The sequence below is a fragment of the Dipodomys ordii genome, unplaced genomic scaffold (assembly GCF_000151885.1).
Source record: "Dipodomys ordii isolate 6190 unplaced genomic scaffold, Dord_2.0 Scaffold14, whole genome shotgun sequence".
NCBI classification, from domain to species: Eukaryota; Metazoa; Chordata; class Mammalia; order Rodentia; family Heteromyidae; genus Dipodomys; species Dipodomys ordii.
In genome coordinates this window covers 2,897,387-2,920,600 of record NW_012267230.1, presented here as the reverse complement: position 1 = coordinate 2,920,600, position 23,214 = coordinate 2,897,387, and the positions used below count along the sequence as shown (strand labels likewise).

General features: G+C 48.0%; 1 protein-coding gene across 1 annotated transcript in view; it reads left to right on the top strand.

Moving 5' to 3' along the window:
* Nucleotides 1-23,214, top strand: part of Arhgap17 (Rho GTPase activating protein 17) — a 72,663-nt gene that overhangs the window by 29,477 nt on the left and 19,972 nt on the right. The window contains exons 5-15 of the mRNA XM_013011170.1: nucleotides 844-917; nucleotides 4,859-4,970; nucleotides 5,231-5,307; nucleotides 8,103-8,214; nucleotides 9,331-9,399; nucleotides 9,565-9,646; nucleotides 13,451-13,578; nucleotides 15,965-16,076; nucleotides 16,842-16,923; nucleotides 19,527-19,607; nucleotides 21,978-22,091. Of these exons, the coding sequence (XP_012866624.1) occupies nucleotides 844-917; nucleotides 4,859-4,970; nucleotides 5,231-5,307; nucleotides 8,103-8,214; nucleotides 9,331-9,399; nucleotides 9,565-9,646; nucleotides 13,451-13,578; nucleotides 15,965-16,076; nucleotides 16,842-16,923; nucleotides 19,527-19,607; nucleotides 21,978-22,091 (1,043 nt within the window). The remainder of the gene's footprint in view (nucleotides 1-843; nucleotides 918-4,858; nucleotides 4,971-5,230; nucleotides 5,308-8,102; nucleotides 8,215-9,330; nucleotides 9,400-9,564; nucleotides 9,647-13,450; nucleotides 13,579-15,964; nucleotides 16,077-16,841; nucleotides 16,924-19,526; nucleotides 19,608-21,977; nucleotides 22,092-23,214) is intronic.

Sequence of the window (23,214 nt, the reverse complement as noted above, 5' to 3'; positions counted from 1 at the left end):
TCACGTGGTAGAGTGCTAGCCTTGAATACAAAGAGCCTTAGGGATAGCACCCAGGCCCTGAATTCAAGCCCCACAACAACAAAACAACAAAAACCCTCTGAAGTCCAGATGCTGTGTAATCTGAACTTTTCTCTCTTCATCCTTTCTTTGGGTAGGTGGGGAGGACTCGTTGTACTAGGGACTGAGCTCAAGGTCTTGGAGCTTGATAGGCAACAAGGTACTCTTCATTGAGCCATGCCTCTAGCACTTTTGATTTTGTTTTTCAAATAGAGTTGAGCTTTTGCCCAGGCTGGCCTCAGACCTCAGTCCTCCTATGTGAATCTCCTGAATGGCTGTGATTCCAGGGATGTCTTAACAGACTCAGTCACTAAATCTGAACCTTTCTCTGTGCTGACAGGATGCTCAAAAACCTTTCAGATTTTGGACTAATTCAGATTTTTTTTTTTTAGATTAAGAATGCTCAACTAAAAAAAAAAAAGGAATGCTCAACTAGTAAACTTGATGCAAATACTCCTGTTTAAAAAAAATCCTCCAAAATCTGAAGCACTTCTGGTCCCAGGCATGTCACACAAGTAGTTCTCAACCTGGGTGCCCAATCCACATAGCAACTCACAGGTATAGAACTGTAGTGCAGACACCTGACATCAAAGGTCTACTTTAGTCAAGAGCCCCAAACTGAATCACAACAATGAAGTCACTCAGCGCATCCCTGGAAGCCTGGTGATGGGGAACCATAGTCTTTTCTTCCCAGTGCAGTTTATGAAGAGGGAGGGAGCAGCTGTGGTAAGGATCTAGGTCAGGGTCAGGTAATAACAGAATCCCACCCTGTGTTCTGCCCTCCAGAAAAAGCTCCCTCTCACAGCCCTGGCTCAGAACATGCAGGAGGCATCTGCCCAGTTGGAGGAGTCCCTGCTGGGGTAAGTAAGGTCCTGCTTCCCCAGAGGAGAGCCGAGGCCTCAAGTCTGGGAAGAGGTGGGGGGATGGTGTGGCCTGGGCAGCATCGGTGTGACCGGGTACCAGACAGCGGCTGAGACACTGGGGAGAAAGCGAGACTCAGTCTCTGGATCCCAGTAGACTCTAGGCTAAAAGGAGCTGCTGACAATAGTATTTTGATAGGGTCAGTGTGTATTCCCCTGAGCTTGGACATGGAGAAGTTCCATCCACACCTTTCCTGTGTCTGGTGTTGGCTCACATTCGCGACTTTGGCTTGTCCCTCTCAGTCCTAATTAGGAGTCACTTTCTTTCAAGATAGCCATCAATGGGCTGGGAATGTGGGTTAGTGGTAGAGTGCTTGCTCAGCATGAATAAAGTCCTGCGTTCGATTCCTCAATACCACATAAACAGAAAAGGCTGGAAGTAGTGCTGTGGCTCAGATGGTAGAGTGCTAGCCTTGAGCAAAAGAAGCTCAGGGACAGTGCCTAGGCCCTGAGTTCAAGCCCTAGAACTGGTCAGGGAAAAAAAAAAAAGATAGCCATCAAAATTCAGCAGTACTTGTTTCAATGGCTCATGCCTCTAATCCTAGCTAGTCTGGAGGATCTGAGGATCACAGTTTGAAGCCAGCTGGGCAGGACAATCCATGAGACTCCTCCAATTAACCATCAAAATGCTAGACATGGAGCTGTGGCTCAAGTGGTAGAACACTAGCCTTGAACACAATAGTTCAGGGACAGTGCCCATACCCTGAGTTCAAACCCCAGCACCTGTACCCCAAAAACAAGTGTGTGTGTGTGTGTTTTCCTAGCCAGGCACTGGTGGCTCACACCTGTGACCCTAGCTACTTGGGAAGCTGAGGTTAGGGCCACCCTGGCTACATGTGAGACACCCTTGTCCCCCTTTAACCAAATACCTGGGCACAGTGGTGTATTTGTCATCCTAGTTGTGTGAAGAGGCTGAGCTTGAGAAGCTCGCAGCTCTAAGCCAGCCTGGCCGGGTAGAAAAAAGCTTGAGAGATTCCATCTTAGCTAGAAGAGGCTAGGCCTATCATCCCAGCTGTATCAGGAAGCAAAAAAAAAAAAAGAGGATTGTGGTCCAGGCAGAAAGCCAGACCCTAGCTCAATGAGCACCAGTGTATGGGGGTGGGGTGGGGTGGAGGCACAGCTCAAATGATAGAACTCTTACCCGGCAAGCATAAATACCACCAAAGAGCGTTACCTGGGGGAGGGAAGGAGAGTGTATTTTTCTAAATTATTTGAAATTACTTGGATTTTTGTGGTTTGTTTCTTTTGGCAGTTCAAGGGATTGAACTCTGGGCTTCAAGCTTCCTGAGCAAGTGCTCTATGACTTAAGCCATGCCCCCAGTTTTAGTTTCATTTCCAGTTTTAGTTTTCAGATGATGTCTGACAGTTTTGCCTGGAAGGTGATCTTCCCACCTCCACCTCCCGAGTTAGCTGGGATTACAGGCATAGGCAAGTCCTTTGGTAACAGCTTGTTTTTCAGATAGCATCTTATTAGCTTTTACTTAGGCTGGCCTGGGACCAGAATCCTCTTATCTTCTAGAGTAGCTGGGATTACAAGCATGTAACACCAAACCTGACCATCCTTGTTGTTGTAACTTAAATTTATTTGTGTGTGTGTGAACATGCGCATGTGCATATGTGTACATGCTGATCTTGGGGCTTGAACTTAGGGTGTGGATGATGTCCCTGAGCTTTTTTGTTCAAGGCTAGCACTCTATCACTTGAGTCACAGCTCTACTTCCCGATTTGGGGTCTGTAACTAGAAATAGCCTCACAGACTTTCCTGCCCAGCTTTGAAATAGGAACCTTAGATCTCAGCCTCTTGAGTAGCAGTTGTGAGCCTTTAGCACCTGAGTTGACTTAAAATTTTATATGTGGTTTACTTTTTTAATTGACACAGAGTAAAGAGTTGTATGCATTGGTAGGGGACATGTGACAATTACCATCCTCCCGGAGCAGCTGACCAGTCTAGCCCCTCAAATACCCATCATTGCGATGTCGGGATCTTCCAAACTCTTCTTCCGTGCTGGCTATGTTGAAATGCCCAACTAGTTGTTGTCCAGCACAGGTGTCCTGGGCTATACAGCATCCGGAGTCCTCCCTCCCATCCTCCTGTGCTGTCCCTCTGCTCCCCAGTCCCCCACGGCAGGCGGGGTGCATTGATGAAGTAATACAGAAGTCTGAGGAGATAGCAGTTTTCAGGGTAGGAGGCTCCTGCCCCAAGTCCTGTTGCTCTCTGCCCCTGTGAGAGGGGCCCTGCTTCCCAGTGGGGCATGACCTTCAGACTTCTCTGCCCATTCCCCCCACAATCCTTCCTTTGTTCCGTAAACAGAATGGTCTCCTCCTACTCTTGACCCACGTTGGCTGCTCTGGCCCTGTCCAGAGCAGGGGGCTTGTGGCCGCAGCCAGCATCCCTGTACCCTCCAGCCTGGATATGTGTCTGTAACTGCTTCTCCAGCTGCCTCAGTGAGCCTTACCAGAGTGGGGCTGTGTGCTAGCCCCATGCAGAGTACTCTGCAAGTATAGCTCACTGTTCCAAACAGTGGAGGAGGTAGGTAACACGGATGCTCCCATTTTTAGAGAGGAGGACATTGGCAAACAGAGAGGATAAGGCAGTTGCCTGAGACCACACAGCTATGATATAGCAAAGCTTGTACTCAAAACTCAGATCCACCATGCCACTACGGCTGCCTCACCCCATGCCACGTTCTAGAGGGACAGGGTGACAAGGAGACAAGAGAGAGAAAGCGATTGTGACAGTACAGGCTTGCGTGCACGCACGCGCACGTGTGCACACACGCATGTGTGAGGTCAGCAGCGTGTTCACAGATGTGATGTTTGCCAGCCTCCAGTGTTAGCCAGCCCGTCAACTGCACACGTGCACGTTAGGCCGCCAGGGTCCTTAATTGTCTTCTGACTTGAGTCCCTAATTCTTGAGTAGGTTGTGAACACTATACCCCTCTCATCTCACACTTACACTGGAAATAGTACTCTCCCTCCCTCCCTGGCCCACCCATCCTCTCCCCCTTCCTGTCCTCCCTGTACTGAGTGCCCCTCCCTTCCTTGGATTGAACCCCAGCCTTCACGCATGCCAGGCAAGTGCTCACTGAGCCACATCCCCAGCCCAGTCCGCTTCCTTCTAAAACACAACTCACTTCCTGTTTGTTTATTTGTGTGTGTGGAGCTCAGACTGGTCTCAAAGAGGTGATCTTTGTGGCCTGGCCTCCCCAGTTTTGGAATTATGAATGCGGCCATCTCATGCACTGGACTTTAGTGTTAAGTGCTAACCTACACGTGTGTGGGGTGGGGGGGGGGAGTGTCCACGCACACACATGCACATTGGGTTTGAGCTCAGGATCTGGATGCTGTCCCTTAGCTTTTTCGCTCATGGCTGGTGTTCTACCACTTAAGCCACACCTCTGCTTCTGGAGTTTGATGGACATTCCTACTTGGGCTGGCTTCAAACTTTGATCCTCAGATTCCAGTCTTCTGAGTAGCTAAGATTACAGACATGAGGCACTGGTGCCTAGCTTGTGTTGTATGTGTTTTTGGTTTTGTTTTTAGCTGGTCCTGGGACTTGAACTTGGGGTTGGGCACTATCCCTGAGCTTTTGTGCTCAAGGTTAGCACTCTACAACTTGAGCCACAGCTCCACTTCTAGCTTTTTAACTGTTTAATTAGAGAGAAGAGTCTCACAGACTTTTCCTGGCTAGGGTGGCTTGCAACTGTGATCCTCAGATCTCCTGAGTAGCTAGAGTTACAGGTGTGAGCCACCAGCACCCGGCTCATGTGTGGTTTGTAAAGGCTTTGCTGGGCAGTGCTCTGCTATGCGCAATCAGAACTGCAATGATTATTGCCTGATGTAATAGCACACGCTTGTTGTTGGTTATCTCGTTTTTGAAGGAAGATGCTGGAGACGTGTGGAGATGCGGAGAATCAGCTGGCCCTTGAGCTCTCCCAGCATGAAGTTTTTGTTGAAAAAGAGATCGTGGATCCTCTGTACGGCATTGCAGAGGTAGGTGTCTGCGCTGTGTGCACAGAAGAATCGACTGGCTTAGGCTGGATGGAGAATGTTTCACTTGTGCCTACAGTGATTTGAATACATGCTTCTCAGAAATAAAAAGGAGTAAATTGAAAATTGAAATTTTTTTTTTCCTTAAGAGAGAAGCCATTTTAAACAAACCATGTGCTCTTTGAGGTCTTCGGCTAAAAACGCCAAAGTGCATCCCGTTCAACCCCCAGTGCACATCCCATTTAGTGTGTTCTTCCTTTCAGGTCGAGATTCCCAACATCCAGAAACAGAGAAAGCAGCTCGCAAAACTGGTGCTGGACTGGGACTCGGTGAGAGCCAGGTAAGATAAAGCTGCAGAGACAGTGACGAGCCATCACCACCCACTGCTGAACAGGCAGAGTGGAAATCGTCACAAAGTCACACATTGCTCCTCTGGCCACATCCTTCAGGCCACATCCTCTCCCGATCATGGCAGTGGGGGTCTTATTAGACTACCCTGTCCTCTGTGAGCAAGGAGAACTCAAAAATAAGGAAAACTAACTGGGTGCTAGTGGCTCATGCCAGGAATCCTGGCTACTCAGGGGGCTGAGATCTGAAGATTGCAGGAGTTCAAAGCCAGCCTCCCAGGCAGGAAAGTACTTCCAGTTACCTTCCCAAAAGCGGAGTTACAGCTTAAGGGGTAAAATACTAGCCTTAAGCAAAAAAGCTGATGGACAGCACCCAAGCCCTGTGTTCAGGCCCCAGACCAGTGTACACACACACACACACACACACATGCACACGCGCGCACACACACACACACAGTTGCCCACAGTGCACAAGGTGCCGGCTTCATCACCAGCACCGCAGACATATGCAGAATAGTGCATAAGTGCAGGAGCGGGGTTGTCCACCAGCCAGACTCTCCTTATCGAAACGGGAGGCCTTGCTGACCCCGTCACACCTGCCAGTCCTCACTGCAAGTCTGTGCAGCGCACAGCAAAGCAGGTATGAGTTCTGTGTGTCAGCTGCACCAATGGTACCCTTAGAAAGTGGCCCTCCACAGGGCTGGATTGAGTATCGGGGATACTGCTGGCTTAACTAACATCCGCTTTATCTGGGGGAAGAAGCAGCCCCAGGCCATCGAACGTAAAGATCCTAGGCATTCATGCATAGCACAGTTACCAAGCAAGAGTGTGGCTTGCTGGACACTTGCTGCTTGCCAGGTATTGATCTCCAAACTCCAGATATCAGCCTATTGGGTTCTCCCACCAGACCCCGTTCTTTTGCTCCTCTATTTTTAACAGTCCCGGGCCCTGTCAGGCTTTGTGCAGAGGCCCCCAACACCAGTGAGAGAGGGAACTTCTTTCCCCACATAAGGGAGCTGCCTGCCTTTCCAGCCCACGTGACTTGCTCCACACCAGGCCTTAGAAATAATAAATGGCGAAGCTAGAATTGGGACACAGTGTCTGCTATCTCCATATCACCTGTACACAGGTGACCAGAATCCTGTGTGACAGGACGGGAGTGCAGGCCACCCTGACATAACATTTTAAAATTAACATTATTTATTAGCACTGGGCATGGTGACCCACACCTGTCATCCTTGCCTACTCAGGAGGCTGAAATCTGAAGCTTACAATTCGAAGCCAGCCTGGGCAGGAAAGTTGATGAGACACTCATCTCCAGTGAACCACTAAAAAGCCAGAAGCAGAGCTGTGGGCTCAAGTGAAATTCAGGGACAGCACCTAGGCTAGCACCCAGAAAAAAAAAAAAAAGTTACATAATACATGTGCTCCTGTACGCTAAATATATTCATGTATGCTAATCTGTTACACATATTACAAAGGGCCTCAGTTGTGACATCTCCATATATGCATATAAGGTACTCCATCCGCCCTCCCTCCCTCTACTGCTTCTTCATCTCTTTCCCTCATTCTTAAAATAGTTTTCGCAGGCTTCATTATTTTACCCTCATACATACATATAAAGTAGTTCCTCTGTACTCACCTTCTTCCCCGCTCCTCCCTGTTTTACCTGCTCCCCAGCACAGCCTGTCTGTCCTTCTCTCCCCAATGGACAATTGTTTTCTCAAACAAGGAAGAACATTCGACTGGTTTAACAAGACTGTCAGTGTCCCTCCCTGGAGCTGATTGAACAACATTACAGAGATTTATCTGCCAGGAGTTAACTCATTTCAAGTACACGTACCCCCTAGAAGACTTACAGATTCTCCATCTGCTATTCACGGGGCTTACTCACTGAATTAACTCAAGTAGGTATTAGAGAAACGGAACAGCTGGCCGTTCTTCGTTACCTCTTCCCGCGCCGCCCTGCAGGGATGTTAGGTAGGAATCCAGTATGTGCATACGCACACACACATTCATCTTTGTTCTCGCTCTGACTCCCTGTGTCATTCTGCACGGGGATCAGTGTTGGTCATCTCAGTTTCACAGGTGGGCCCTGAGCCACAGGCAGGCCAAGTTGCTAACAGGGTAGGTTAGGTTGAGCCGCTCTTCACACTAGAGTGTGGCTTTTCAGGGAGTGCAGCACTGGTTTGTTGCTTAGGATGACCTGCTGCTGTCTGTGCCTTTTCAGAAATGTGAAGTGGGCAGCACACAATGTTTAGGGCAGTGTAATAGTAATAGGGCAGTGCAGTAAGAGGTAGTAGCATGCTAGCCTTGGTTTTGTGTTTAGCTTTCCACAGAACCAGACAGTGCCGAACACAAACAAGCTCAAAGCACTTGAAAATGAGGTCTGCATGGCTGAAACTAGTCACAAGTCACAGGTGGCAGGAAGATACATCCTAGGCAGTGCTCAGGAGCAGGAGCTGGTTTCCAGAGGCACCGGGCAGCAAAGGGGTGCTGTGTTGGCAAGGATTCTGTGCTGAGCACTGCACAGCTGCTTCAGCAGCACGGTTTGTATGAGACAGGCTGTGTCTGATGGCACTCAGAGCAGATACCCACAGCACGGGGAGGGTCCTGTCATGGTGGAACACTCACATCTCCTCTTAGAGGATAAAGTCAAAGAGAAGCAGCCATCCTGGGTTCTGATACCCGTCACGAGCAGTATCTGTTCTGGGGAGGGGCCTGCCCCCACCCCGTGCCGTTGAAGATGCACAGCCGTGTCAGACTGGCTGCCCCTTTGTTTGTGCAGGTGGAACCAAGCTCACAAGTCTTCAGGAGCCAACTTTCAGGGGCTTCCATCAAAAATAGATACCCTCAAGGAAGAGATGGATGAAGCTGGAAATAAAGTCGAGCAGTGCAAGGTATGAGACGGCTAGTCATCGCAGCGACCATCGTCTGCCGACGCGTGACTGTGTCAGCACTTCCCGTATGAAGGGTCTAGGTCTCCAGGACTTGCATCTTTGTGCGCAACGTGCCTGTACTACCTCCCTGCCATGCTAGCCCGAGGCCTCCCTTTCTGGTCTGAGTCCTCACGAATGCCAGACTCAGCCATGTTGGCTACCATGCTGGTACAAGTCTACCTGGTTATTCCATCCCTAGCTTCCATTCACGCACAACATTGTGAGTCTTTGTTTCTTTTCCTTTTATCTTGTTTCTTTTCCTTTTATCTTTTTTTTTTTTTTTGAGGCAGGCTGGAGATTCAGGAAATTTACTTTCTTGTTTTGCCAGTTATTTTATAAATGTATTTATTCTTCATAACTAGCATTTCCAGGTTTATCATAAATGGGATAGTCTTCACATTAATTTATGTACCTTGATGTCCAAAACAGAAAGCAATATATATTTTAAACGCAAAAGAAGTTTATATATGTGTATTTTCCAATAAATGTAAATTTTTCTGTATATGTATAAGAACAATATATGCACACACATATATACAAAAATTGAAAAAAATACATATACACCCATTTGCCTAATCTGTCCTTCCTTAAGTTACCAAGTTTTTACATGAATGATTTCTTTAGATATTAAAAAGAATAAAATTAGACATTAAGTCTTCCACCATTCTCTTCCTTCTATCTAATTTCTTCTGTACTTGATAGAAAATTGCTCTTCCTAATGTCTTTAATTCCAGAAACATGCCCGTGCATACCCACACATTTAATGGCAGTCAAAAGAGGACATTTTTCTCCTTTTTTTTTTTTTGTTTAAATCAAGTGGTAATCTACTATAAGTAGTTCCCCATACATAATCTTGCTTCCTGGCAAGGAATTGAGAAACATACTTTGGAAATGGTTCCCATGTCAAGACATAAGATGCTTACTCTTTTTGTTGTACCCCGGTATGGTGGCAGCAGTGGTTTAGTGAACATTTAATCTGTGGCTTCTTCCATCACTTTTCTGTGTGAGGCCTCACAGATCACCTCAGACCATGCTTCCGTTCATCTTTCTCATGCTGTGTTTCTTCTGCTTACCCAGGATCAGCTCGCGGCAGACATGTACAACTTCATGGCCAGAGAAGGGGAGTACGGAAAATTTTTCGTTACGGTAAGCGCCGGCCCTTGAGAAAAATCTTAGCCCATTGTAAAAATCGAGTCCTTTTTAGTTTATTTGCAAACTGAGTTCATTTTTTTTGAGTTTTGCTCAGCCACTGTGTGTGTGTGCATCCGACGCTAACGTTACTTTTGTTTTTGAATGTGGGTCTGTTCTCAGTTATTAGAAGCACAAGCAGATTACCATAGAAAAGCATTAGCAGTCTTAGAAAAGGCCCTTCCCGAAATGCGAGCCCATCAAGGTAACGTAACCTGCGTGCTGGCTGACGCCTTTCTTGCCGCTGCCCCTCTGCCTCTCTTCTTCTCTGCATGCATTTCCTCTGGGTGGAGGCTCTCTGCCAAGCCAGGTGCTGCTCCCAGCACCCGTCCATCTTCCTTGCTGCATCCTCTAATGTCTTCCAAACCCAAATTAACACACTAACGGAACACTTTGCAGTTCTTTCAAACCTTCCCTCGAAGAGATAACTCAGGGGGTGTGTAGGTCTGTCTGTCCTCCTACAAGCTTGAAAAGTTGGAGCATCCAGTCACTTTTCCAAGCCAACTGCTGGTTCTGCAGGGCTCAGTTCTGGCCCTGTGTCTCCAAGAGTGGCCATCAGTCTGGGGGCGGGGAAGAAGTTCAGCTTTCCAGGAGAGAACTTTTGTACTTGACTCCACACATGAGTGTTGATGGAGTCATAGACCACGGCCCCCATTTTGGACTCCTTTGTCGACACAAGGCTTTTGTTCTTATCAGTACTGATATTTTACCCACCATATTCAAGCACGTTGCAGATTCTATTCCACAAATGGATTGAACCTTCCCTTGATGTTTACTTTTAAGTGGGATATGTACACCTATTGGTTTGCTTGTCGATTTTGTTTTGTTTGCCTCTCCTTCTGTGAGATTTGCCATCAGTGCTCACCAGCAGAAATGAGCAGGAGGTGCTCTGTCATCTTCAAGTCTGTCGCATTTGTCCCTCAGTGTCTGAGGGGGAGTGGCCTCATCTGCATATAACCTGCCCATATTCTTCTGTGTACTTTGTCATCTCTAGATTATTATACTGTAGAGTGCAGTGTAAATGCTGTGTAAATAGTAGTTCCATTGTAGGGTTTAGAGAATAACGACAAAACAGCAAAGTTTCTCCATATTCAGGAGAGAGCAGTTTCGTTGCTTGGTATTTTCAGTCCACAGCTGGCTGAATGTGGAGAGCCAGCTGCCTTTTGCTTGCAGTGTAGACCTGACATTTGGAGTTTAAGTTCACCCTGCAGAGCCACGGGTTTGAACCGCAGAGATCAGGCCAGCCATTGAATGTAGCGACCATCTGATTGTGCAGTATGGGTGACAGTGGAAGGTTCTGTGGATGCGCATGTGCACTGGCCCCTTGAACTTCAGGAAGTCCCAACAGTTTTTAGCCTTGTGCCTGAAAGCTTTTGGATGATGGAATAAGATTCTCTGTTTTGACTGGCCCTGAATAATCTCAGCTGTAATGCACCTCATTACTTGGCCATTCTTCATAGGATGAGCTTCTCTTGGTTCTAAAAAACATCGTTTCCCAGTGTATAGCAATGGTGTTGAGCAGCAGACATACAGAATTGAGAACTTGGGTTTCTGAGGTAGCCACTGTGTGCTGGGTGCTGCGTGGAGCAGAAGGATGGACATCAATGTTGTAGCTTTTGAGTGGCTGAAGTCTAATTGGGAAGTTCCCCATCCACCAATCAGGGAAGGATGGCTTCCCAGGCAGCTGGTTCTGTCGTTTTCCTTGAAGAAATGCAGGAGAATGGGGAGCAGGGCTGGGGGGATTAGGGTGAACTGTGGAAAACTGGCCTGTAGGGGGCACAGCAGGGGAGGACGGCCATCTCCTCCTGTGTAAAATATACCCCTTCCTCTCCCCTCCCGTCTCCTCTTAGTCTTCTCCCTCTAGTCCTGTCTTCTGTCTTCAGAAAGACTCAACAAGTCCTTGCTATAATCTGACCCTGTGGTTCTCATGTCCTGGACCTTCTAATGGACATTTGACCAGCTGCTGGCCTTTCAATCTCCACATGTCCCAAACTCAGTGCCTTTTACTCGATCTCCTTTTCTTCTGCCAGGCTCTTAGAGACTCCTTTCTACCTTCTCTCCTGCCTCTTAATTTTTCAATCTGGCTTCCCCCCCCCCTCCACTCTGCTGTTTAAAAAGGAAGTTTGAATGCCCAAACACTGGGCATTCCTGGTGTCTGGCACAGCTGGGCCATCTCTTCCCTGGCGAAACTTTCTCCTGCTTCACTTGATCATCATCTCTCATTTGTAGGTCTCACATTTCTACAGTTCTGCCCCTACCTCACCCCCTTTTCTGAGTTGTGTCCTCATCCCTAGGATCCTCTCTTCCTCCCTCCCTTTACCCCTTCCCTAGAAATTCCCTCTCACCTGCAGCTGAAGCATCGGTTCTCTTGAATGCTGCCCTCGTCTTCCGCTCAGTGGTCTGTGCACTCGCCCTGGCCTTCCTTCTTGGTCCCCTTGAAACCACCAGGCCTGAAAGCCTGTGATCTCTTCCCTTCCTCTCTCACATGGCCACCGGGTTCTGTTCATTCTGCCCTGTGCCTGCCTTTCCCCCCATCCCTCCTGGCCCCTCTACTGCTGTGCTGTCATAGCCTGGTGCCCGAGCTCTGGGATAAAACTCAAGTGTCCAGACTCACCGCTTGTCGCTCTCCACCAGATGTGCTTATCTGCTTCTTAGCCTGTCGATTCTCGTCTCTCTCACTGCTGGGGCTGTGTGAACACTGTCTCCCAAATCACCCTTGCATTGATGGTCGACACCAGAGGTTGCAAACAGCTGCCGTTCACTACACATTTTCTTAATTAGTTGCTGTCATTTTGAATCAAGACACTTCATGTACCAATCCCCATTCTGCCTTCTTTTAAATGTTTAAAAGGTCTGGTGGCACTTAGGGTGTTTCCCCGCCCCCCAAGACATGTTGATCTGGCTGCTTCCGGGGGGCTCCCCAGCCTGGCCTCTGCCCCAGTCACCACTGGCCATGCAGACAGCTGTTTTGTGACCCTTGTGTATACCATCGATCTGCCATGACATAGCAAACGTGTCTTGTCTTGTGGCTGTCACGTGTACGTGTATGTCCTGTGTTTCCTTCGTGATCCAATTGCTCTCATCCTGAAGGTGGAGTGTCTCTGTGCACTTGGTCCCTCCTGCAGTGCCAGGCACATAGTACGCTGTTCATTTGAGAAACTGGAGTCTGCCCTTCGGAATGTGTCTGGGATGGAGGTTTTCATTCCCACCCCTGCCAGCATTACATGAAGGCAGAGGGCAGCACACTCTGTGGAGTGTTTCCAGAAAGTTCTAGCAGAGGACGAGCGTAAGCCCAGTTGGTGGGCAGAACCACCAGCTCATTTCCCTTGAGCTTCCGTGTGCCCCGATCCCACATGCAGGCCCGATCCAGCCAGGACTTCCCATTCGAAGACCCTAGGTCCAAGTTCAAAACGTGGCTTTCTTATCTGATTGCCCCACTGTGTGTATTTCTGCCGAGCTGCACCAGCCCCGTGGTGGAAGGGAGCAGGGTTAAATAAAATCCCACACTACTGCTTTCATCCCAGGCTGCGTTCCTGGGGAGCTGATGACGCTTCATTGTGTTTTGACTCCGAATCTGTTTGGCAACAGATTGTCTCAGAGGCACTGCACCTGGCCCACGTTCCCCTCGACCATCTCCGGTCCTGGGCCACAGACGTGGGACAATGGTTCCATCTCCATGTGAGGAAGCTCTTTCTCATCCTGTCACTAGAAGGCCCGTCCCGTGCTGCCGTGCATGGCTCGGCGACATGGCTTTCCACGAGGAAAGGACGCTCAGACGCACCCTGTGTTCCCACACCAGGCCGCCAGCCTACCTAACACGTGTTGAAGGCAGGCAGCGCGGGGCCGCGCTCCCACACACGCTAGCCACAGCCGCACACGGCACAGGCGCTGGCTCCTCCCAGAGCCTCGGCTGCCAGCGTTTAGAACACCTCCTTCGGTGGTTGGGGAGAAAACAGCGTGGGGATGCGTGAGGTTGTGGGGGTGTCTTACAGGCTGTTCACTGCTCTAGATAAGTGGGCGGAGAAGCCCGCCTTCGGGACCCCTCTGGAAGAGCACCTGAAGCGCAGCGGGCGCGAGATCGCGCTCCCCATAGAGGCGTGTGTCATGCTGCTCCTGGAGACGGGCATGAAGGAGGAGGTGAGGCAGCCCTTCCTCTCCCAGGGCACCATGCGCGCATCCCCCCCTCCCCACACATACACCATCCACCCTGTCTTTATTACATAGCCACTGTGGGCATTGTGTGGACCTACAGCTTTCAAACTTTCAAATTGAGACCCACCTTGCACACCATACTCTTCTGTGTCTCACAGGACCAGGTGAACTCGCCTGAATGAAGCGTGTTCCGATCTTTTGTGTTCCATCTGATCGTTGGATGTTAAGCTGTTCATGATGTGGGACGGTGGATTTCATGATGTTGTAACAGACCAGAGCTTCCAGGAGCTCTAGGTTTTAATAACTTTTTTTTTTTTGGTCCTGTCGTGGGGCCTGAACTCTGGGCCTGAGCACTGTCCCTCAGCTCTTCAGCTCAAGGCTAGCGCTCTACCACTTGAGCCACAGTGCCACTTCCAGCTTTTTTTCTTTTTGCTTACGTGGTGCTGAGGACTCGAGCCCAGGGCCTCAGGCATGCAAGGCAAGCGCTCTACCACTGAGCCACCTTCCCAGCCCCCTTAGTAACTATTGACAGCAAGAATCTTGCACCTGTGTGATACGATGCAATTGATGTTGGAATGCATTTATGCATTTCTTTTATAGGATCCCTACCAGAGAGCCAGGCAGGGCAGTTCCTGTTCATTTCTTCTCGTTTAGATAAGTCAACATACAGAGAGGTCACACTGGCACAGAGCTCGATAGAATAATGTCTTTTTTTTTTTCCTTTAAAAAAAACTTTAGTTTTTCTTTTTGGTCCGTTATGGGGCTTGAACTCAGGGCCCGGGCCCTGTCCCTGAGCTCTTTTGCTCAGGGCTAGTACTGTTCCACTTGAGCCACTGCACCACTTCGGCTTTTTGAGCAGTTAATTGGAGTCCCACAGCCAGCCTGAGCTGGCTTCAAACCAGGATCCTCAGATCTCAGCCTCCTGAGTACCTAGGATTAAAGGCATGGGCCACCAGTGCCCGGCTAAAAAACTTTATATGAAAGTTTTATGTAACATGCATACAGAAAAGTGTGTGTATTGCAGTGTGAACAGCTTTAAGGAATTACACAGGCAAAAACTCACCCATCCAACCACACCAGGTCCAGGACTGCTCCACTTGCTGATAAGTCATGGTTGATGCTTTTCATCAGGAGCCACTTCCGCTTCCCCACTGGTGTTTGGCAAACTGTTGAGACATTTTGATCCTAGTAATTTGGTTGGCCATAGTATCGAAGACTAAAAATCGAGGATGCTGTTAAACAGCCCACAATGCACAGGGCGCTCCCTCCCCTACCTCCACTTCCTCCAGTGAAGAATCACCCAGACTGAAGTGTCAGGAGTGTCCAGGTCCTGAAACCCTGCCCATATCAGTTTGCTTGAAACTCAAGTCTTTTAACTCCTGGTCCAGTGTCCCTACTCCTGCCTGTCTTGGTTGATACTTCGTGTATTGTTTTTTTTCCCTCCATTTTCTTAGTGTCATTTGGGCAGGGGTGACTAGCAGCCTGGTCTAACACATTTTTTCTTAAGATGTCAACATTTTTGTATGTGAGTGTGAGACAGATTCTCAATATGTAGCCCAGGCTGGCCTCAAACTCGGGATTTTTCTTCCTCAGCCTCCTGAGTGCTAGGATTACTGGTATGAGCCATTATGGCTAGCCTTGAGATAGTAATTTTTTGAGGTGATTTTACTGTTACTACTAAGGTGTTGTACAGAGGGGTTACCATTTCATAATTCAGGCAGTAAGTGCATTTATTTTTTTGGACATTGTCACCCCTTGCTTTAGTTTTCCCCAGTTTCCCCCATCCCATCCCTGCCCACAGGACTGCATAGTTCATCTTCTACATAGTGTCTATTGGTTACCATGACTGCATTTGTTCACCCTTCCCTCTATTTCTGCGCCCAATGCTAATATTTTTTAAATCCTAAATTTAGAGAATCTATAGCAGTCAGTGTTGGAAATATAAACCTTTTGTGGAAGTAAAAAAAAAGGCCTTTTCAACAGAGACAGATTGAGAGCTTGCATTAAAAACAGACTTCTAGCATGGTGGCTTACCTTGTAATCCTAGCTCTAGAGCGGTTGAGGCAGGATTTAGAATTTGAGACCACTTTGGGCTACACAATGAGTCCTTGTCTCAAAATAACAAAAACCAACGTGAATGGGCTGCTTTCTGCCCAACCAGGCAATCTAGGTGAATACATAGGTCTCCCTATTTCTTGGGCAGCCCTGTGAGGCAGGCTGGCTGGCCAGCTGGCCAGCAGGCAGACAGACAGACTGACTGGCTGACTGTCCTCGCGGATGGAGGCGAGCTGAAGTTCCATGAGAACCCGCAGCCTCTTGGTAGGAGACTCGCAACCTACACTTGACACTGATGGCTTTTCGTTGTCTTCAGGGCCTTTTCCGAATTGGAGCCGGAGCCTCCAAGTTAAAGAAGCTGAAAGCTGCTTTAGACTGTTCTACTTCTCACCTGGATGAGTTCTATTCAGACCCCCACGCCGTAGCAGGTGAGCTCCAATGAGTCCCTCAAGTCAAGCTGCTACTCGGAAAGCTGAGATGAGTGGAAAAGCTAAGTGCTAAGGTCCTGAGTTCAAGCCTCACTACTGACAAAAAAAAAAAAAACAAATAGCAACAACAGAAAACAAAGTCAAGCTGCCCTCAAAGTCTGAGCAAGTCCTAACTTGGGCAGATCATCTGTTAAAAAAATATAGTTTCATTTGTCAAAATGAAACTCCGAATAAAATTCCCTATGCAAAGCCAGCCTATAAGACTCTCATCTCCAATAAACTACTCAGGAAAAACCCAGAAGTGGTGCTGTGGCTCAAGTGGTAGAGCGCTGGCCTTGAGTTGAAGCAAGTCAGGGACAGCGCCCAGGCCCTGAGTTCAAGCCCCAGGACTGACACACACATACCAAAAACTCCCTTTGTAATGGAGTGTACACACACACACACACACACACACACACACACCTACCTTCTTATTATCTTTATCTAAGTTTATTTCCTCCCTCTTTCCCCTTACTGAGTAAAGGTGAAGATAGCTCATAACACCATTGTTGGAAACATACTTCTTCCCTCTTCTCCTCCCCACAGACCAGGTCTGTTAAGAGAATTTAAACATAACTTCATTCTCTAACCACTCCTCCTGCCAAAGTATGGTTTGTTCTGTATAACTCAGAAGATTGTGACTGAGATAATGTCAGTTTGCCAAAACATGCGCTCCCAAGATCTCCAGGCACCTCCATTTCATAGCCAAGGTGTTAATGGTTGCAGGTGCTTTGAAGTCCTACTTGCGAGAATTGCCTGAACCCTTGATGACTTTTCATCTCTACGAGGAATGGACACAAGTTGCAAGGTGAGTTTAAAGAACACAGCTTTAAAAGTAAAGAGACAGGATAGGGGAAGTGGAGCTGTGGCTCAAGTGGTAGAGTGCCAGCCCTGAGCAAGAAAGCTAAAGGACAGCACCCAGGCTCCAGTTCAAGCCCCAGTACTGGCACCCAAAAGGAGGGTAAAATACTGTGCCCCATTTGCAAGTCATTTTTATCCTCAGACTGTATAATTAACATGAAAATAGCACGTGTCCCAGATCTAGTTACATTGAGAATGAAAATCTCAGGTATTAATATTAGTATGGGAAGCTTCCAAGTTATGCCTTGGGTTAAACATACGTGACTTATCTGATTGAAGATGCATAATGGCACCCTCACTAATGAACTGGCCCATCGCAAATGCTCTTTATGTTGAAGAAAGCCCTGTAGCTGGACAAGGGTCCTACTGCTATATGCCTGTCAGGCCGCTTGCAAATCCTTAGTGTTGTAAGAGGCTGATGTTACTGTTCTCACAGATGAGGCAATGGGGGGGAGCTTGGGGAGGAGTAGGGTTGAGGCCAGGGCAATAACGGGCACCCACCTCTGTCTGCCCATTCTCTGGCCCTTTCTCCCCCCACCCCACCCTGCCACCCCTCACCCTCCCCAGGCTTAACTCTATCAAGGAAGAGTTGGTTTTAAGCAGGACAAGTCTTTCATAGAAAATTGTTGGAGTTTCTTGGTCAGCCGGCCAGTGTCATTGTTCTGACCTGTCTTCTCTCCCAGGTCCCTAAATCATTACCTCTGATACTCCCCTCCTCTCCCCTGTCCCCATCTGCCCATCACACAGGCCGTGATTTGATGGCCCCTGAGCCATTTTTTCTTGTCACTTACACATCATCCCATATTGCTTTTCCCAGATGCTTGCGGAATCGTGCTTTCTCCCTTATAGGTGAGGTTTTTAAGTTCAGAGCCACGTTTGTAGTCTTTATTCCACCCTAAGAACCCAGTTAGGGCCTAGCCTGTGACTGTGTTAAACGAACCCAACCATCACTTGCAGGTAGGCGAGTTGTAGCCTTTCTTTTATTGGGTGGTTTCCTTGTCCCTTCCTGAGCTCAATTTTTCTGAGAGGAAATCACCTCTTAGGCATCTGTCTGTCAGTGTATTATTTCATAGTTGAGAAATGTCAGCATAGACCTCCACTGTATGGGTGACATATGGGCTGATCTCTTAACATGTAACATGTAGATATATTTTCTTTTTCTTTTCTTTTCTTTTTTTTTTTGCCAATCATGGGACTTGAACTCAGGGCCTAGGCACTGTCCCTGAGCTTCTTTTTTTTGGGGGGGGGTCCGGTTGTGGGGCCTGAACTCTGGGCCTGGGCGCTGTCCCTCAGCTCTTCAGCTCAAGGCTAGCGCTCTACCACTTGAGCCACAGCGCAACTTCCGGCTTTTTGCTTATGTGGTGCTGAAGAATCGAACCCAGGGCCTCATACATGCAAGGCAAGTGCTCTGCCGCTGTGCCACCTTCCCAGCCCCATCCCTGAGCTTCTTTTGCTCAAGGCTAACACTCTTACCACTTGAGCTATGATGCCTCTTCCAGCTTTTTCTGTGTATGAGGTGCTGAGGAATTGAACCCAAGATTTCATGTATGCGAGGCAAGCACTCTACCACTAAGCCACCTTCCCAGCCCTGTAGATATATCTTCACTTCTGTTGTATAGATATCACCAGGATACCTTCTAGCACTGTCCTTCCTAGTGGGCAGAGCTGACTGCCCCATAAACCCTGCTGTGTCCCTCTTCTGCATCTCTGAACATTTGTGCCTTGCAGTTTACTTTGTGGCCAGGGCTCTACAGCAGAATGGGCCTCTGGGCCTGGAGACTTTAAGCAGCCTTGAGAGTGGGAAAGACTGACCAGAAGTCCGAGCACCTTGAGCTTGGCAGCTGATCTGTGGCGGGGCTCTCTTTGGTATAAGGAAATCCAGGCTCCAGAGCCCCATTAGCATGCATGTTTTGTAGACTGAACCCTCTGTGGAGCTCTGTCTCCTTGTGCCATGTGTGTTGGGCCGCGTGGTTTTGCGTGGCTCTGCCCCCGAGCTCACAAGTGGAATGATTGAGTCTTGTTAGTTCAAGATCTTGCTCCAAGTCAAACAGTGATGTAGTTGATATTTTACTACAAACCTGTCTGTTTCCCAAGTTTGTGCTGTCTGCCAGCTGTGGTAAATAACAACACAGGCCTCACGGTTAATAGAGCATATATTTTTAGGTAGCTCTGCATCGCTTTGACTGAGATAATCAACGTAAAGAAGGAAAGGTTGTGTTGGTTCACAATTTCAAGGATGTCGGTCCATGATGACACTGGGCACAACGCATCGTGGCAGGGCTAATGGGAGAGGAGGCCTGTCGGCTTCATGCTAGCTGAGAAGCAAAGAGCAAAACAAGAAGGGCCAAGGTCCCAGAACCCCTTCCAGGCCATGGCCCTGACTTATTCCCAAAGGTTCCACCAGCTCAGAGAGCACCTCAGGCTGAGGTCCAAGCCTTCAACAAAAGGGCCAGGGGGTGACATTTCATATCCAGATTACAGCCACATATTAGTACATCTATCAGTAATAGGTGGTCTAATGAATTTTTACACATAATTTTTTTTTCTCAGCATACAGGATCCAGACAAAAAACTTCAAGATTTATGGAGAACATGTCAGAAGTTGCCACCACAAAACTTTGTTAACTTTAGGTATGTATGGTTGGGATTCCATAAAGTAAACCACTACATTACAGTAACTCCGGAGTGAAGAGAGGTTTAATCCTGGCAGGGAAAATATTAACTCGGGCATGCATGGCACGGCTGAAGAGGTGGAGAGTCACGTGGAGGGAGCTGCTGGCCTGGGGGTTGGTGGGGTGGGTGATGCCGTGATCCACTTGGGCATCTTTCTGTAATATCCTTGATAGAAAATGGAGCATAAGGACTGGGAATGTGGCTTAGTGGTAGAGTGCTTGCCTAGAATGCATAAAGCTCCAGGTTCAATTCCTCAGTACCACATACACAGAAAAAGCTGGAAGTGGTGCTATGGCTCAAGTAGAAAGCAAAAGAAGCTCAGGGACAGTACCCAGGCCTGAGTTCAAGCCACACACACACACACACACACACACACACACACACACACACACGAGGAGGAGGGGGGGAGGAGGAGAAGGAAAAGAAGAGAAGGAGAAGAGGAGGAGGAGGAGAAGAAGAAGAAGAGGAGGAGGAAGAAAATAGACTATATTATTCTATGACATTATAGATTTCTAAATAGCTACATTAAATTGGCCATGGGATGGACAAACCTCTGGCATTTAACTTCCATTTTTCCCTTATGTAACCCCGAAGAGGTAGAGGAAAGTGAGGAGTGGCCCCAAGGGTAAAGTCAGTTAAAACTAAGCAAAGAAACTTTTCTAAGAGGAATTTGTGAAAGCCATTCAAGCAATGACAGGTCAGAGAAGTTTCCTGACCTTAGTTCAGTCTTGGTCTCTGGCCCTAGCTCACAGAATACTCCCAACACCTTAAGCATCTACCTTGTTTGTACTACTCATTAATGTAACCCAGCCAGCTGGGAAGCATAGGAATCTGTTCAGTGATTTGTGGTGGGAACTCAACTATAACTCAGAATGTGTTGGGATTTTAACTTTGTTTTACTCTATAAATTTTACTGGTGGCTTTTTAAATATAGAGTGCAAAAATCCAGAGTTTCCTATGATTCACAGTTCAAAAGTATACACTGAAAAGAGAAACCTCTCTCCCACCATCCTCCTCTCGCCACCCATCCCTCTCCTGAGCCAGTCAGGATTAGCTTCTTGCACAGCCTCTCGGCAAGAGCCAGCGCACGCCAGGAGAGGGGGGCTCAAGTATGTAATCCTAGCTGCTTGGGAGGTGGACATCTTGGGGATGAAGATGGAGGCCAGCCTTGGTCTAAACGTTCCTGACTCCATCCTGAACAGTAAGTGGATGTGGTGGCCTGAAGCTGTTATCCCAGCTGTGGGGGAAGCATAGTAGCTGGGCGCAGTGGCCCTTGTCTGTCATCCCCAGCAACACAGGTATGAAACAAGACCCCCCCCCTATTTACCAACATAGAAAGGGTCTGGAGGTGTGGTTCAAGTGCTGGAGTACCTGGCAAGCTCAAGGCCCTGAGTACTAATCTCAGTACCTCACCTCAAAAAAAAAAAAAAGTGAACATGTGCATAAGCAACTACTTTCATATATACATGCTACATACATGTGATATCTCTCATCACCCACTTTTTAACATCCAATGGTAGTGTATATTGTACACATCCTCCACCTCATCTTCTTTACTTAACATTTTAATGTTTTTGTTTAGTGAATCTTAAGAGAATTTTTCCATATCAGTACATGATAACTTTTTTATGGTTGCATAGTACTCCACTTTAAGGATTACCTAGCATTATTTATTTATTTTTTTTGGGGGGGGTCCGGTCGTGGTGCCTGAACTCTGGGCCTGGGCGCTGTCCCTCAGCTCTTCAGCTCAAGGCTAGCGCTCTACCACTTGAGCCACAGCGCCCTTTTTTCTTTTTGCTTATGTGGTGCTGAGGAATCGAACCCAGGGCCTCATGCATGCAAGGCAAGCGCTCTACCACTGAGCCACCTTCCCAGCCCTGCCTAGCATTATTTAAAACAGCTCCCTGTTGACAAGAGAGCTAGATTGTACTTAATTTTTTAATGTAACCATACTTACAGATATATAAAATTATAGTTAAAGCATGTAAATTGAATATTTTCATAATTGCAGTATAAAATGTGTTTAAATACAGTTCCATTTAAGAAATGTACCTTGGTTGATTTTGTTTGTTTGTTTGTTTTACTATATTTGTATTAAAAATATGTTGAGCTACTGTTGAATCCAATCTAATTTACTCAGTGGTAACAATTGGATAATAGAGGAGAAATGGATTAGAAATGTGCAGCACATAGAGGTAAAACCGGGGTGATTTCCTCCTTACAAGTTCTCATTAATCAAGTTCTCAAAACAAAAGAAAAACCTGCAAGAGCCATGGAACGCAGGTGGTCGGGGAGACCTGCAGACCTTTCATCCCTTCTGTTTCGCAGGTACCTAATCAAGTTCCTCGCGAAGCTCGCTCAGACCAGCGACGCTAATAAGATGACTCCCAGCAACATAGCCATCGTGCTGGGCCCCAACTTACTGTGGGCCAAAAACGAAGGGTGAGTGAGCGTCTCCCCCCCCCCCCCTCACGGGACACTAATGTCTTCTCTTCACCTGGTGGGCTGACCCTCAGTCTAGCCTAAGTTGATTTTCCACTCGCCTGACTTTCTCAGGACACAGCTCGGGGCTGGTCCGCACGTGGGCAAGGGGGAGGAGGCCATCAGGCAGCTGATAGGAGACACACATCTGTATCTGCCTGTATGCAGGACATGGGAGACCGCCAGAGCTTGACCTCTACTCCCTTCAAGGTGTGGCTGGGCCCGAAGTGAAATTGGCAGGCAGGAAAAATGATAGACCCAGGAGCCCTCACAGGAAAAACAATGCTCTACAGCTGTTTGACAGCATGTAGTCAGTGGTGAGAGCGGGACCAGACAGAGGTTATGCCCGGGCAGCCACAGGTGGAAAAGAAGGGCGAGTCTAACAAGGTCATTTTTGAGTCTAACGAGGTCATTTGCCCAGGTGGTCTCCTGCCTCCTCCCCTCCTCCCCCCCAGACCCTCATGATAAAAACGTTTCTCCCCCACCCAGGCGCTGGGAGGGGGCTTCTTTCTTGGGAGAGTTTATCTTCTGTTTTCAGGAAGAAAGAGGAAGGTCAGAGTGCCCTTCTTACATACGCTGTCTCTCAGGTGTCTTTTTCCTCAAAGCTGTTGCTCTGAAGAAAAAAAGAACACTGCTGGTGGCTTGCCGGCGATCTCAGTTCTCACAGCTTTCCCTGCGAAGCCGGGACCGTCATGTCCACCTTCGCTGAGTCCTGCGGGAGCCCTGGCGGGGACCGCAGGGCCTGTGTCCTTCCCTGCTTCCCATGACTGCTTTTTGTAGGTTGATGGTCCTGTTGAGCTTCCTCTCCTACTTGCTGAGCAAGCACTCTACCACATGAGCTGCACCCCAGGCCTTTTTGCTGTATTTTTTTCTTTGTAGGATCTCACGTTTCTTTTTAATCATTATTATAAAGGTGACGTACAGAGGGCTTACAGTCATATAAGATAGGTAAAGAATGCACTTCTTTTTGGACAACGTTATCCCTTCCCTCCCTTTCTCATAGTTTTTGGCTCCCATCCCCACCCACAAGTTGTACCGTTCATTTTCCACATAGTGTCTAGGGAGTACCGCTTCTGCACTGGTC